Source organism: Callospermophilus lateralis, chromosome 2 (genome assembly GCF_048772815.1).
Source record: "Callospermophilus lateralis isolate mCalLat2 chromosome 2, mCalLat2.hap1, whole genome shotgun sequence".
Lineage (NCBI taxonomy): Eukaryota > Metazoa > Chordata > Mammalia > Rodentia > Sciuridae > Callospermophilus > Callospermophilus lateralis.
Genome location: NC_135306.1, coordinates 210,621,558 through 210,636,428, shown reverse-complemented (window position 1 = coordinate 210,636,428; position 14,871 = coordinate 210,621,558). Strand labels below are relative to the sequence as shown.

The 14,871-nt window shown below is 55.7% G+C and overlaps 1 protein-coding gene across 1 annotated transcript; it reads right to left on the bottom strand.

Moving 5' to 3' along the window:
• Window positions 1–13,574: 13,574 nt before the first annotated feature.
• On the bottom strand, window positions 13,575–14,561 carry Ins (insulin). The gene is made up of 2 exons (XM_076847778.1): window positions 14,375–14,561; window positions 13,575–13,720 (listed from the first exon to the last, which is right to left on the bottom strand). Exons 1-2 carry the CDS (start codon window positions 14,559–14,561, stop codon window positions 13,575–13,577), a joined length of 333 nt encoding a protein of 110 aa, XP_076703893.1.
• Window positions 14,562–14,871: the final 310 nt, after the last annotated feature.

The window sequence follows — 14,871 nt, the reverse complement described above, 5'->3', positions numbered from 1 at the left end:
GGCTGCACACACAGGATCTGCCTTGAGAGGCCACAACACAGAACGTGAAGGTCCCCTCCACTTCCCACACAACCACTTGAATGGAAGTGAAGACCCCCAACCATGAGGGGGCAAAACTTGAAGGACCAAGGCTCTGCATTTGAAGGGCCACTAGGGGAGGAGAAGGGGACTTCTGGGAAGGTGGGGGGGGGGACCTGGTGGGGGAGGTCTGGGCTTCTCTGGGGAAATGAACCCCCTTCCCATAAACACCACCCTGGGTGGATTGAGTTTCCTGGGGTCCAGCCTACAGGGGCAAGACTTCACACACGAACACGCCCCACACTGACTGGGCAGGGGAGGCTGAGGGTGGCAGGGGAGCTGGACATGCCACCAGGATAAAGCAGCTTTCCTTTTTGGGGAGATAGAGGGCATTGTCCTTTCAGGGCCCTTCTCTCTCCAAGTTCTCCGTGGCGGTTCAGAGGTGTAGGGAGCAAACAGAGGGAAGCTTAACTTTAAAGTGGTATAAAAAAGAGAAACAGCTTCAGAACCTCAGGACCTGGCCCCTCCACACAGTGTCCTGGTGGTCTTTGGGACTACACGTGGGGTGGGAGGATTCGGCGAGAGAAAACTCACACAGAAGAACCCTGCCTTTTACACTGGGAGAAACAGTTGTGCATCCCTGCTGGAAGAGCGGCACTGCCTTCCTCCCCTGCCCCTCCTGCCTGGCCTGGAAGATTAGTAGGAAGACCGATTTTCCAGCAAAAGGCTCTATGCCTTTGTGCAGCCTTCTAAGAGTCCCCTCTCCAACTGTTTCTCCTGTCCTCTCCAAAGTTGAGGCTACTCTTAGGAAGCTTGCTCTGCTGGGCCCTCCAGTCAAAGGGTCTTCCCTCTTTCAGAGACTAGGCTCCTGGCGGTCTCAAGCCCCCAGCCCACCCATGCCTGCACCTTACAAATGCAGCTTTCCCCCACACAGAAGGTGCAGCACAAGGGAGGGAAGGCCAGTTACCTGTACTCTAGTCGCTGCGTAGTCCCCGCAGCTCCCGGACGGTGGATAAAGAGGACCGGGGAATCACTGGTGCCCAAGACTCTCTGCCGAAACTGCCCGGACGATGATCCGCTGGCTGGGCCAATATTAGCAGTCGCCGCCAAAGCAGGGGGTGCTCTGGTTGTGGTGCCCAGACCCTCCAGCCGGGTCGACGTGGAGGAGGAGGTGGAAGGGGACGAGGCTGAGGCTGGAGAAACGGTGAAGCGCTTTTTTAGAGAGTGCATGATAAAGGAGCCCCTAGGAGTGGGGTAGCCTCTCCACTGTTGAGCACGGTGCCTGCTCAACTGAAACTGGCTTTGCCCTCACCTCCTCGTCCCCTCCACGCCTTTGTCCAAGCCCCTCCAAATTTGGGAATCCTTGCGCCAGCTCAGTAGTATTGGGGCAGCTGACTATGGCACTTGTCCACACTAGGGCATGGGTGCATTGGGGGGTGGGACTTTGGCCCATCCCTGACCCAGTGGAAGGATGGAAGGACGTATGTGGGTGTGGGCATAAGCCGGAAGTGCTCCTTTTTAGCTAGAAGGTGGAGACTGCGTGGAGGGGGTGAGGAGGGGGTGTGGCTTGACTGGAGTGACAGTTGGCAGTCACTTGACACCCTGGAATGTCCGTGGGCGTGGCACTGGTAAAAAGGGGGCGTGGCCTAAGTGAAAAAAAAAAGGTTAAAAAAAAAAAGATAATAAAATGACTTTCCAATCGTTCCCAGCACACGTGTGGCACAGTGTAGTCATTTTTTTTTCATATTATTTTGGCAGAGGACTCATATGGGTTTTTTTTTTCACATTCACTGGTCATATTTAACCTACCCCCTACCCCCCATATATGGTGCTAGGCACTAAGCACATGGCTGCAAGTGACATGCTGTCAGCACTGGCCACTCACAGGGACTTCTGGGTAGGATGACTTGCCAGACTCACAGCCTTTTAAGCCTGGATGAAACACCAATCACAGCACCAACTCAGAGCTGGCAGCAGGGGTAGAGTTCAGATAGATATTCTGCCTGATTAGACTAAATCTCAGTGGGAACTTGAAACCTCTGCTTATAGCCTTGATGGAGAGCAGGAAGCAGAGCAAAGACTTCCAAAGAGGTAAAGACATATGCACTCCCCAGAGAGCCACCAGTCCGCCCTCCCTACACTCCAACAGTCCAGTCCCTCACTCCTTGGGTATTTATTTTACCCCAATTTTTTAGCTCATGTTGGGACTTAATTCTCCCCTCTCCCTTTATCTTTCCAAGCCCTTGCCTGGACTCCTTTTTAAATGGGAAGGACAGAGTACATATGTGGAGAGAATGGGGCTTTCAGCAGGGAAGAGACTCAGACTTGAGGATAACTCAAAAGTGATGGGAGGGGGTCCCAAAAAGATATAGATTCTTTAGAGCAAAACTATCCCATGGTTGGAGGGCAGGTGGGACTTCCCATTAGGTTTTGGATGAGGAGGGCTGCAGAGATGCTAGGGACTCTGATTCAGGTCTGGGGCACATAGAGGCCTCAGGTTCCCATGTGATGTGCATGAAGCATCCCACACTTATTAGGGTGAAACAGGCATTATTTCATGATGACTCTTGCTCTGCTTTGGGACTTTATGGGCTAGAGGCTCTGCAGCATGTGCCTCCTCCTACTGTCTGCTGCAAAATGCTGAAAGTTGCAAGGAGCTACTTTCGGGGTCATCTGTTGATATTGACTGAGACTTTCCAAGCTGAAGTAGGAATAGAGAGGTTGAAGGACTTACCCCAAACCAGTCAAGATTCCATGGTAGGACTGCCAAAGGGGATGCCCTCAGTTGAGGAGGTCTGCTGCTAAGGTTTGAAAGGAAAGGAGCCCACATTCCTTAGGTCAAAACCCTGGAAACATGGAGCCTCCCTAATGAGTGCATCTGTGTCCTGAAGTATATTCCCACACCTGGACAAGTTCAAGGTCATTCTATTCCATCAGCATCTTGTAACCCAGGGTGTTTAAGCAAGAGCGGGGCAAGGAAAGGAAGCCAGGGTAGGAAGGTTCCAATTGAAACCAGCTAAGCTATGGTGCTACTTAGATAGTACTAGAGGCATTGGACATTGGTGAGCTGGGTGTGAGGACTGGGATTTCCAGCCCTACATTCCATGGGTCTTCCACAAGGAGACAAAGTCTATAGGGCCCATAGGTGGGAGGGACCATAGGAACAAAAACTGGGATGCAGGGCTGAGGGACACGACATGGCAAAACCTCATTATGTCTCTGTCTCTCAGGTCTGGTACAGTAGGCCAATCCTGGAATCTGGTCAGATCCTCTTTTATGCAGGAAAGAATTGAGGTAGCCCAGAAATCCCCAGTGCCAGATTTTCTCCATTTGTCTGTTTAAGTGGCCTTATGCTGACACCTTGTGGCCTTGTTTAGAATTACAATGGCACAACCCAAAGCTCTTACCCTCTTCCTTGTGGGAAGTTACAGTGCTCTTGGAGGATGCTGGTGGGCAGGGAGCGAAGTTGGGACCCTATCCCTGACAGGAGAGAGACCCCTGCAGTGTTGTGGTATGGGTAGACTCCGAAACCTTGTGTTGGGTCTGAGGCTCTTTTCTGCTGCTCTCCTGGCGTCACAGAACTTGGGTGGGGACAACTCCCTTTTGGTGTTCTCCTGTCCCAGGGGTGGCATCACGGGCACCCAGAGCCACATATTAAACTAAAATGCTTTCCTGAAGCCTCCATTTTGTTCTGAGGGAGGTAAATCTATTATGTTTATATAAAAATAAAATTTGATATATTATCAAAAGGACATGGAGTTGAGTGTTGAAACCTCCATTCAGAAGCAGGGTCCCATTTGTGAGGTTCCATTTCCAAAATGGGAATTTCCAAATCTGGCGCAAGCCTGTCACCCTGTGGACACTTCAGAAATTGCATCATTAGCATAGAAGTATCTTGCTCCACCCCCACCCCAATTGTCTTGTTTTTGGTGTAACTGCAGGGATCTCCACCACTCAAGCCTTGGGAGCTGAGAGAAGAGGAGGAGTCCTCCATACTCATTTTTTGCATGAACCAATTTTGTCCCTAGGACCCCGAATCACTGGGGTATTAGGTGGCTCAGTAACCTTCACTGTGGCAGCCTGTCCTAACCCTTCATGTTCAAAACACTAGAAAAACTAGGGATAGTAGGAACACATCCCAACATTGTAAAAGCTATATATGCTAAACCCAAGGCCAGCATCATTTCAAATGGAAAAAAAATTGAAAACATTGGAATAAGACAGAGATGCCCTCTCTCACCACATCAATTCAACATAATCCTTAAAACTCTAGCCAGAGCAATTAGAGAGTTGAAAGAAATTAAAAGGATATAAATAGGAAAGAAGAACTCAAACTATCACCATTTGCTGATGACATGATTCTGTATTTAGAAAAATCCCAAAAATTTCATCAGAAAATTTCTAGAACTAATAAATGAATTCATCAAAATAGCAGAATATAAAATCAATATCCACATATCAAATGCATTTCTATGCATAGTGAGGAATCCACTGCAAGATAAATTAGAAAAACTACCCCATTCACAGTAGCCTCAAAAACAACAAACAAACAAACAAAAACAAAAAAACAACTTGGGAATTAATCTAACAAAAGAGGTGAAAAGGAGAAAGACCTCTTCAATGAAGAGGGCAGAACATTAAGGGCAGAAATTGAAGAAGACCTTAGAAGACGGAAAGTCCTCCCATGCTCTTGGATAGGCAGAATCCATATTGTCAAAATGGCCCTACTACCAAAACTCTTAAACAGATTTAATACAATTCCTATTACAATCCCAATGATATTCCTTATAGAACTAGAAAAAGCAATCATGAAATTCATCTGGAAAAATAAGAGAATGACCCAGAATAGCCAGGGCAGTCCTCAGCAAGAAGAGTGAAGCAGGAGGCATCACAATACCAGACCTTAAACTATGCTACAGAGCTATAGTAACAAAAATGGCATGGTATTGACATAAAACAGACACATAGACCAGTGGTACAAAATAAAAACACAGACAAACCCACATAAATACGGTTATGTCATACTAGACAAAGGCGCCAAAATCAGACATTAGAGAAAAGGTCTCCTATTCAACAAATGGCAAAACTAGAAATCCCTATGTAGCAAAATGAGATTAAACCTCTGACTCTCACCCTGCACAAAAAATCAACTCAAAGTGGATCAAAGACTTAGGCACTAGAACAGAGACCCTGTGCCTAATAGAAGGAAAAAGCAGGCCCCAGTCTTCACCACGTCAGCCTAGGGTCTGACTTCCTTACAAGAGTCCTAAAGTGAAAGAAGTAACATTAAGAGTCAATAAATGGGATGGATTCAATGTAAAAAGCTTCTTCTCAGCAAAGAAAACAATCAATAACATGAAGGACAGCCTAGAGAATGGGAGGGAATCTTTACTGTATGCACCACAGATAGAACACTAATCTCCAGATATATAAAGAACTCAAGCCAGGCCTGGTGGCGCACACCTGTAATCCCAGCGGCTTGAGAGCCTGAGGCAGGACGATCGCAAGTTCAAAGCCAGCCTCAGTGAACGCAAGCCACTAAGCAACTCAGTGAGACCCTGATTCTACATAAAATACAAAATAGGGCTGAGGGTGTGGCTCAGTGGTTGAGTTCCTCTGAGTTCAATCCCTGGTAACAAAAACAAAAACAAAAACAGCCCCCCTTCAAAAAACAAACAAACAAAACAAAAACTCAAAACCCAAACAAACAAACTCAAAAAAACTTAACAACAACAACAACAAAAAATCAACAAATGGGCCAAGGAACTGAACAGACACTTCACAGAAGAAGAAACACAATCAATCAACAAACATATGAAAAAATGTTCATCATCTCTAGCAATTAGAGAAATGAAAATAAAAACTACTCTACAATTTTATCTCAACCCAGTCAGAAGGGCATTTATCAAGAATACAGGCAATAATAAATGTTGACAAGGATTTGGGGATACATTGCTGGTGGGACTGCAAACTGGTGCTGTATGAAAGCTGTATGGAGACTCTTCAGAAAACTTGGAATGGAACCACAATTTGACTCAGTTATCCTACTCCTCAGTTTATAAGGACTTAAAATCAGCACACTACAGTGGTGACATAGATCCATCAATGTTTATAGCACCCCATTTCACAATAGCTAAACTATGGAGCCAACCTAGATGCCCTTTAACAGAAGAATGGATAAAGGAAATGTGGTACACATACAATGTAATATTATTCAGCCTTAAAGAAGAATGAAATTATGGCATTTGCAAGTAAATGGAGGGAACTAGAGAATATCATACAATAAGCCAATTCCCCCAAACCTAAGAATGAAGGAAGTTGGGATTGTACAGAGGGGAGAGAGGGGAGGGGAGGGACTGGGGGCATGGGGGGGTGGTAGAATGAGACAGACATTGTTACCCTATATAAGTGTATGACTCCAAGACTCCTGTGACTCTGCACCACGTACAACCAGAGGAACGAGAAGTTGTGCTCTATTTGTGTACAATGTGTCCAAATGCATTTTACTGTCATGTATAACTAATTAGAACAAATTCAAAAAATTAAAAACACACAAAGTGGGAATTTCTAAATCTGGCACAAGCCTGCCACCTTGTGGCCATTTGATAAATTGCACCCAAAGCTTCATTAAATGTCTTGCTTTCCCCCAAATTTGTATTGTCCTTGGTGTGACCGCAGGGCCCTTCACCAAGCCTTGGGAATTGAGAGAAGAGGAGGAGTGGTTAGTACTTACTTCCTGCATGAACCAATTTCTTTTCCCTAGGACCCCAAGTCATTGGGGTACTAGATGGCCCAGTGACCTCCACTGTGGCATCCTGGCAGGAGTGAGGCTGTCCCCTTAGGTATACAAGGACGCAGCACAGGACCTGGGAAGCCCTCTCCTGCAGGGCCCAGGGGCCAGTTCTGGTCAGCTCACACCACTAGGCCTTCAGACCAGGGGCTGGGAGCTGACCTGGTTAAAGTCCCTGCTCTTGCAATGAACCTTGGGCAGTGGCCTTCTTTCCCTGCTGGCCGTCCAGGTCTAGCATGAGGTGTGAGAGCCCCAGGGGGAGCACAGGCTCCAGTGACTGCTAATGAGCTCTCCACTTCACCCTGCTCGCTGGGAGGCTGTTTTGGCCCTGTCTCCCCCAGTGGCTGCAGCAGAAGACAGAAATACAGTCTGGACCGACCACAGCCACATGCCCTGGGGCCCTGTCTCAAAGTCTCCTCCACCTGCTCAGGTAGAACCTGACACCTGAGAGGGCACTGGGCTTTCTGACGGAAGACCAGCTAGGCCCGAGAGTGGTGAGGCTCGGGGGCACGGGCTCTGCGGGGAGTCCTGGGAGTCTCCCCTGGCCCGGGGTGCCATGAAGAGCCATGAAGGCCCTCCCCAGGTGGCCGCCCACCCTCACTGAGCACCTGCCTAGGCCTCCATGCTTGGCCACCTTGGCCTCCCACCTGCCCTTGGCCTTCCCTGGGAGCCGTGGGGACTGCTGCTGCCCGGGAAGGGAAGATGCATGGACAAAGCCAAAGCCGGACAGAACCCGGACTGGAGGCACTGTCCCCACGCAGCCAAGGCCCAGAGAGGGAAGGCTGCTTGCTGGAGACACCCAGGAAAAGGGCACAGGGCCCAGACAGGGCCTGCAAGGGCGACGGCCTCCCTCTCCTGCTCCCCAGACACACGTGAAGCCCTCCTCCTACCCAGGTGGACGGGCCCACAGGACCCTGTTGTGTGGCCCTAGTTGGGGAGGACAGCCCTGTGCCAGGGACCTTCCTGGCCTGAGGCTCTCTGGGTAGGTCCAGGAGGGAGGGGGTACACAGTTCTGGGGACAAGGCCCAGACCTGAAAGGTAACCAGCTTCCTGGGGACACCCGGCTGACCTACCCTGTGGCCGCTCCCTGTCCTGCCTGGGTGGGAAGGGAGGCTGGGCTGAAGCTTGGCTCCCCGGTCCCCCAAGGAGGATGCTAGGGGCACAGAGGGTGGGCCCTGTGATGACCATGGTGCTGGCCTGCAGGGGCTCCATGCCCAAGCCTGGACATGATCAGCCAGGGGCCAGGGCCTCCTTTTGTCCCCTTCTGACCCCAGTCACTTTCCCAAGGCCACACCGCCATGAGCAGCAGAGCCAGGAAGACAGCCCCACCCGCCTGCCCCAGCTCTCAGCCCTCAGCCCTGCACTGGCCCAGTGGGGACACACTACTGGCTCCAGGAATGTTGGGGTGCACTGGGAGGTGAGGCCTGTCACTTGGCACCCCAGGACACAGCCCATGGCAGACCCCTGGACCGTGGCCACCCTTGCTTTTTGTCAGGTCCAGCTTGTGCCCAGCCATGGAGAAGGACACAGCTCCACATAAGCCCTGCTCTGTTATGTCCTGGTGAGGGTGGCATGGGCTACAGTGACCCTCGGGGACCCCTGGCTAGGCCTGCAGTGTGGCCCAACGTTCCTAAGGCCATGGGACCTGTGGGACCAGGGAAGCTTCCCAGCCTACCCATTTCTGCTCCTGGGTCCTGAGTTCTGCTGCATCCGCGGCTGGCGCCCAGCTGTTTCTCGGCCAGCTGTTCCCCCACTGCATGGCCTCCGTCCCACATTCCCACAGCAGGGCCTGGGCTGGGACCCTCCATGGCCGGAGGAAACTGCCTTCTGCTGCTCCCATCTCTGCCAGGTGACGCTTTCCTTCAAGGTCAGGCCTTGGGAGGGCTGGGAAGCCATTGCCAGAGCTAGATTCAGGAAACTCAGTCCACCCAGGACCCACCGCTGGGCCACCATATGTGGCTGACTGGTGCCAAGGACCTGCAGCCCACAGAGGGTAAGGGGATTCCCAGAGTCCCTCAGGTACCCGGGCCATGCTGGGCCTTGGGGTGGGCAGGAGGTAGGGGCTGGAGGTTGGGCTGGAATGGGACCGAGTTCTGAGCGAGGGTGGACTTTGAAGAACAGAGGGCTGTGCCTTGACTCTCAGCGTGAATAGCCGCAGGCGCCTGGGCCGCCGGCTCCGGCTGTTTCCACAAACACAGATGGACTGCGGAGGTCAGAGGAGGCTGTGTGGAATGTGGGCCGGTGCTGGGCCAGGTTCCGAGGCCTCCACCGGGTGAAGGGCCACAGGCCTCCTAGAAGCCCGAGGGTCTGCAGACCCCCAGGCTGGGGAGCCTCGAGATTTTCCCTGTGGCTGGGAAAGACACCTCAGAGGGGCACAAGAGGGAGCCAGGTGTGGCAGTGAGGCTTGGCCAGCTCTGGTGACCTTGGCCCGGGGTCAGCCGCCTGGATCCAGACGTCTGAGCATCTCTGGTGAAGGAGGGGTCTGCACTGCCACCTGAGGGCCTCTGACTGGAGGGCACTCAGCTCTGGGGACAGGTTGCCAGCGCAGGGCACCTTGAGACCCCTTCTGTCACCCTTCCTTGCTCAGTGGAGCTTGTGGGGCCCCTTTGACTCAGACTAGGCCCAACTGCCAGGGGCAGCCTGGTGACAGGAACAGGGTCCCATAGGCACAGATGGAGGAAGTGGGGAGTCTGCACCGAGGCGGGGTGGGGTGAGGGGCCACCTGGAAGTAGGGGAGGGAGCCAAGGACGCCCAGGAGCGGGTGGGAGGGCCTGCAGGGTGCCTGGCGCCAGCACAGCGTGACTGGGCCACACGGGGACGATGGGGAGGCCGCCTCCGGCCGGCTGCACTTTCGAAGGACTCTGCCTTGCTGTCCTGCAGTCCAGGCCAGAAACAATAGTGGGAGCAGGAGGGGACAGCACTGCGTCTGGCTGTCCTCTCTGCTTTCCCAGACCCGGCCACCCCCACCCCCAAACGTTCTTTCCGGAGTTGACCTCCCTCTCCTCTCAGCACTGGGCGGAGTGTGGACATGGGAAAGGACTGCCCTGACCCAGCTGGCCCCGCTTGAGGCCTCCTGCACCCTGGGGTCCCTGAAGCCCCCACCTCCATGTGAACAAGGACACAGCCTTCAGGCTTCAGTGGCCAAGGAGGCTCCAAAGAAGGACCACTGACTGACAGGGACATGTAACCCCCACTAGTCCCCAGCCTCCCCCAGGTCCCTGGAGACCCTCCACAAAGGACCTAGCTGGGCGTGCACAGTTCGCCCCCCACCCCACTGGTTCACTCAGCCTCGACATGGGGGTGTGGGTGGAAGGCGACATCCTGAAGTCTCCTCTAGGTCTCCAAGACTCTGGGGGGCAGGAAACGGGGGCCAGACTCTATCAGGAGGCATCTTCAGAATATTGGAGACCTTGATATTTTCTCAGCTGCTCCCTGTGCATCTGGATGGCCAAGCTGGAGCTGCCCCTGGGGGCTGGGGCTGTACCCCAGCCCCAGCCGAAGCCTCTCGCCCCGCTATACCTCATGCCCCAGAGTCCAGGGTGGCAAGCCTGCCAGGGAACCCCTTGCCAGGTGGTGTCCAAGCGGAAACCAGCCCCCAAACTCAGTGGACAGAAGTGAGACCTGCAGACCAGAGCACCTCAAAAAATGAGGCTTTGGCGCCATCTGCTGGCTGTGTCTGCAAATGACTGCTCCTGGCCACATTGTTCAGAGCCCACAGGTTTCTGCAGGGGAAGAGCTACCAGGGTGTGGGCGGCCCTGCAGGGTCTGAGGGCAGCGCCCGCCCCTCCCCTCTCAGGCTGTCTGAAGATTTTTTGCCCAGCCTTTGGCCCTGGTAAGAATTCGGGCCTCTTCTGGAAGCCCAGGTTCAAAGGCCGCCTGGTCCTGACGGGATCCTTGATCTTGGCAGGACCCTGATTGGGCACAGGAACCTCAGGGCAAGGGGTCCACCTTGGCCTCCCTGTGTCCATGTCTTGTGCCCCTCAGGGTCTGCTCAGGCCTGGATAGCAGAGAGGACAGTAAATATTTACTGCTGACAGGAGAAGGCAAATACTGCCCCGGGGCCAGGCAGAGGTGCCAGCCAGTCTGTGCCAGGAGCAGACGCAATCTGGGAGCAAGCTTGAAGGCAGCCGCACTGACGGAAGGCCCCTGGTGGGGAAGGACGGCGCTGTGCCCACGCAGGGCCACCTGTGCGGCTCCAGGCCTCAGTCTCCCCTCTCAGAGCATGTACAACCGTTCCCACCGGAGTGTGGGCAGGTGGGACACCAATCAGACCAGGCTGAGTACCGGGCAGGTGTGTGGGCTGCTCTTGGTGGCACTGGAAGAGGCTGCTAGGGGGTCAGGGGGCCAGCAAGGTGGGGACCCCAGTTGAGGAGCATTTGGGCTGACCTAAACCCCAAAGCCAAGCTGACACTAAGGCTGGACGCAGCTGACCACCCCTGCCAGGAGCCCAGGTTCCTAGAGGCACAAGGCCCCATGGAACTGTGAAGCCCAGGTCTGAGGTCTTGGCCTAGTTGGATTGACCTGGGGGCTCCAGGGAGTGTCCATACCCCCTGCCCCCAGATGGGACGTCTGGGTCAGCCCCCAGGATGGTGCTGAAGAGCGTGGTCTGATCTTGCCTCTGCCACCTGGACCCTGGGTCACCTTGGGTAGAAATTTCCCATTCATGCCCAGGGCGGGGTCGGGAGGTGCCTGCTCCTCTGTCTGGTCTCCCTCCTCGACTTTTCAAGGGCACACTCAGGGAGCAAGGGGCTGGGTGGCAGGCCTCAGGGAGGACGGTCCTGTGTCTTGGAGATGGGGCAGGTTTCAGGAAGGGAGAGGGCCATGGCCAGCTCAGGCCGGGCTGAGGGTCGCGCACCACATGGGAATTGAGGCCTCAGACCAGAGTCCCCCCAGGTGGCACCCAGGTCGCAGGACATCTGGGCCCTGAAACCAGGTTTCTGAGCCTGGCATCCACCTGGGACTGGCCACATATGTACCCCACAGAGCTGGACTGGCCCCAGGAGACCTGGCACCCTCAGGGTTCTCTGCACCTGACTCATATCCCCTCTAGGGAGGTGGGGGCATCTGCCCATCAACCCTCAAGGTCCAGGCCAACATGACCAGGGGCTGGCTGGAGAGCAGGCACACTCAGCCAGCCCCCTTCCTGTCCAGCTTTGGCTGCCCGCCCCAGCAGCCACCCCGCATACCTCGACTCCAGCAGGACGCCCCTGCCTCTAGCCGTGCGAACGGGACAGCAGGGTATTCCCACGGACAGATCCCAGCCTCCTCCTCCCCTCCTCTTCCGGGTCCAGTGTCCAGCCGTCCACCCGCCTGTCCAGTCCTGGCTCCCACTCCAGGGGCGGGGCTTGCTGGGGGCCCAGGATGTCTCCTCTAGGTGGGGATGCTGGTGGGGTCATGAAGAGAAGGACCACCTGGGAAGGATCCTCAGGGCTGCCGGGGGAGGAGCTAGCAGGCCCGGCACTGTGGAGGGTCTGCTCCCAGCCCTGCGGCCGGCCCCCAGGTGGTCTGCAGCCAGAGGCCCAGGCCCAGCCATCTGAGCCTGCTGGGCGGAGCTCCCAGGTCAGGTACAGATTGGTTTGGCCTGGGTGGCAGGCAGGCTCTCCAGGCCTTCGGGTGGCCAGGGACACCAGCTGACCTTCCAGGACACTGCCAGACCCAGCAGCCCCTAGGTTCTTATCTGACCAATAGGTGGCACCCAGACCGGAAGTCTGATGGAGCCCGTGGTACTGAGGGTTCTGAGGAGGGCCCTGGAAAACCTGAAGCCAGGGTGGCCTTGTCCTTGGGGCCTGGGGGTGCTTCTAGGGGTGACTGCCAGGGCTGTGCATGCCCTGGTGTCCTCAGAGGAAGCATGGCCAGGGGCAGGCCATCTCATGGCCTTGCAGTGGGGACACCTCACTGAGTAGGCTTCTGAGGCGCTGCCTGGTGCCACGAGGTCCTTCAGTCTGTCCTTGGCCCGTGGGGCCACCTGGCTCGCCCTGCTCCCTCCAAGGCTTTGGGGTCTCCCTTAGGGTGCCTGATGGTGTCCAGAGGGAGGCCCAGCCTCTACAACCTCTTATTTGTTTTTGGTGTCAAGATTGAACTCAGGGCCAGCAACCTCTGAGCCCCAGCCCCAGCCCTATTTTGTATTTTGTTTAGAGACCGGGTCTCACTGAGTTGCTTTTGCTGAGGCTGGCTTTGAACTCGCGATCCTCCTGCCTCAGCCTCCCGAGCCCTGGGATTACAGGTGTGCACCACCAGGCCTGGCCTCTATAGCTTTTTGACCCTGTCTACCCTCACTCTGCAGGACCCCAGCCCCAGCCCAACTGCTTTCCTTCACAGGGACTTCATCCAAAATGTCTCTGAAAACAGCCTGGGAGGGCTAGTGGAGCAGAATGTCCTGGACTTCTTTCTTCTAGATGCTGTCTGGGGACCTCGAGGTCCCAGGCTATATAGCCAGGAGGAGGCAGCTCCTTGCTGCCCATCACCTCTGCCTCCCAGACGTCCCACAGGGGAGGAGGGGTGCTCCTCCTACACCTAGGCCACAGGGGGAGGGACATCACTGCCCTGGGCCTGGGCCAGCGTGGACCCCTGTTGATGCCCAGTGAGCAAGGACAAAGCTTGGGAAGAGGCTCTGCTGAGAACACCAGTAAGCCCCCAGAGGCCACCACGGCCCAGGCACGCCGCGCGTACCCACCCCGCCAGCCGGGTCCCCGACACACGGACACTCAGGGCTCGTTGCAGGTTTATTGGAAGGTGCAGGCGGGCAGCGGGCGGGCGGTCGGCAGCCCTAGTTGCAGTAGTTCTCCAGCTGGTAGAGGGAGCAGATGCTGGTGCAGCACTGCTCCACGATGCCGCGCTTCTGCAGGGCCACCTCCAGCGCCAAGGGTTGTGGGAGGCCTGCCCCGGGACCCCCGCCCAGCTCCATTTGTCCTCCTGTCAGGGGCAGCAGAGGCAGCAGTGAGGTGAGAAAGACCCAGGACCACCCAGTCAGAAGCAGCAGCGTGCCTGCCCGCCCCACCCCTGGGTCACCCCATCCCCACCTGAGCTGGGCCCAGGCCTCTGGGTATGGACACAGGGTTCGGGAGTCTACACATTCTGCAGCTGTTCTCTGGTCCCGGGGCAGTGGCACACAGGCCTACCCCTGGGTTCCCGCCCAGGGCCTGCCCACACATCCTGAGTCCCCACAGCCCAGGGGCCCTGGGGCAGGACTCCTGTATAAGCCCAAGGGTTGGGGCTTGCAGACAGGTGGACGGGCACTCCACACCCTCCAGGCCCCCTGAGACCTCAGCTCCCAGGATATGATCTAGTCAATAAAATTTGTCCCGGAGCTGACATCGTCTTAGAAGGGCCGAGCAAGGGGCTGTGGGTGCACGTTCACCTGAGGAGCAGGGGAGACGTGTGGCCCAAAGGCCTTGGTCAGCACTCCTCCACCCTGAGCCTTCCGCAACGAGCTGGTTCCCTCTAGGAAGGGACCGGGAGAGCCTCCTCTTTCCTTCCAGCAAGTCCACGGACACCCCCTGGACAGCAGCTTTCTGCCCTCCTCTGTCCTACCAGGGCAGGGTCAACAGGAGTGCGACGGGGGCTCACCCTGCTGCTCTTCCACCTCTCGGCGGGACTTGGGTGTGTAGAAGAAGCCGCGCTCCCCGCACACCAGGTAGAGTGCCTCCACCAGGTGAGAGCCGCAGAGGTGCTGGTTGACAAAGGCCTGGGCAGGGTCAGGCCCCAAGAGGGCCAGCAGGGCCAGCAGGGGCAGCAGGCGTGTCCACAGGGCCATGGTGGAGAGACGATGACCTGGGGGACAGGCAACGTTAAGGCAGGCCGAGGGACCCCCCCAGTGCAAGAAGGAAGCCCTCACCCTCCTAGCCACCCTGGAGCCCCAGTTAGGCAGCTCTGGGCCCAGCATGGGGGACACGGACCTGGTGACTGGCCGCCTCAGAATGCAGCTGCTCCTGCAGGGGTGAGGATGGCTGGCTCCCTTCCTGCTTTATAGCCCCAAGTTCACCTCCCCTGTCCCCTGCCCCTGCCACCTGGCCCATTAGGGGTGCAGGGAGGTCGGCAGATGGCCGGGAGGGGGCTGAGGTTGC

Bases quoted from the DNA above. Each gene is read 5' to 3' on its own strand.
- Ins (XM_076847778.1), bottom strand. From the start codon at position 14,561: ATGGCCCTGTGGACACGCCTGCTGCCCCTGCTGGCCCTGCTGGCCCTC. The intron at 13,721-14,374 runs GTGAGCCCCCGT...TGCCCCTGACAG, and splicing joins AGAGGTGGAAGAGCAGCAGG to GAGGACAAATGGAGCTGGGC.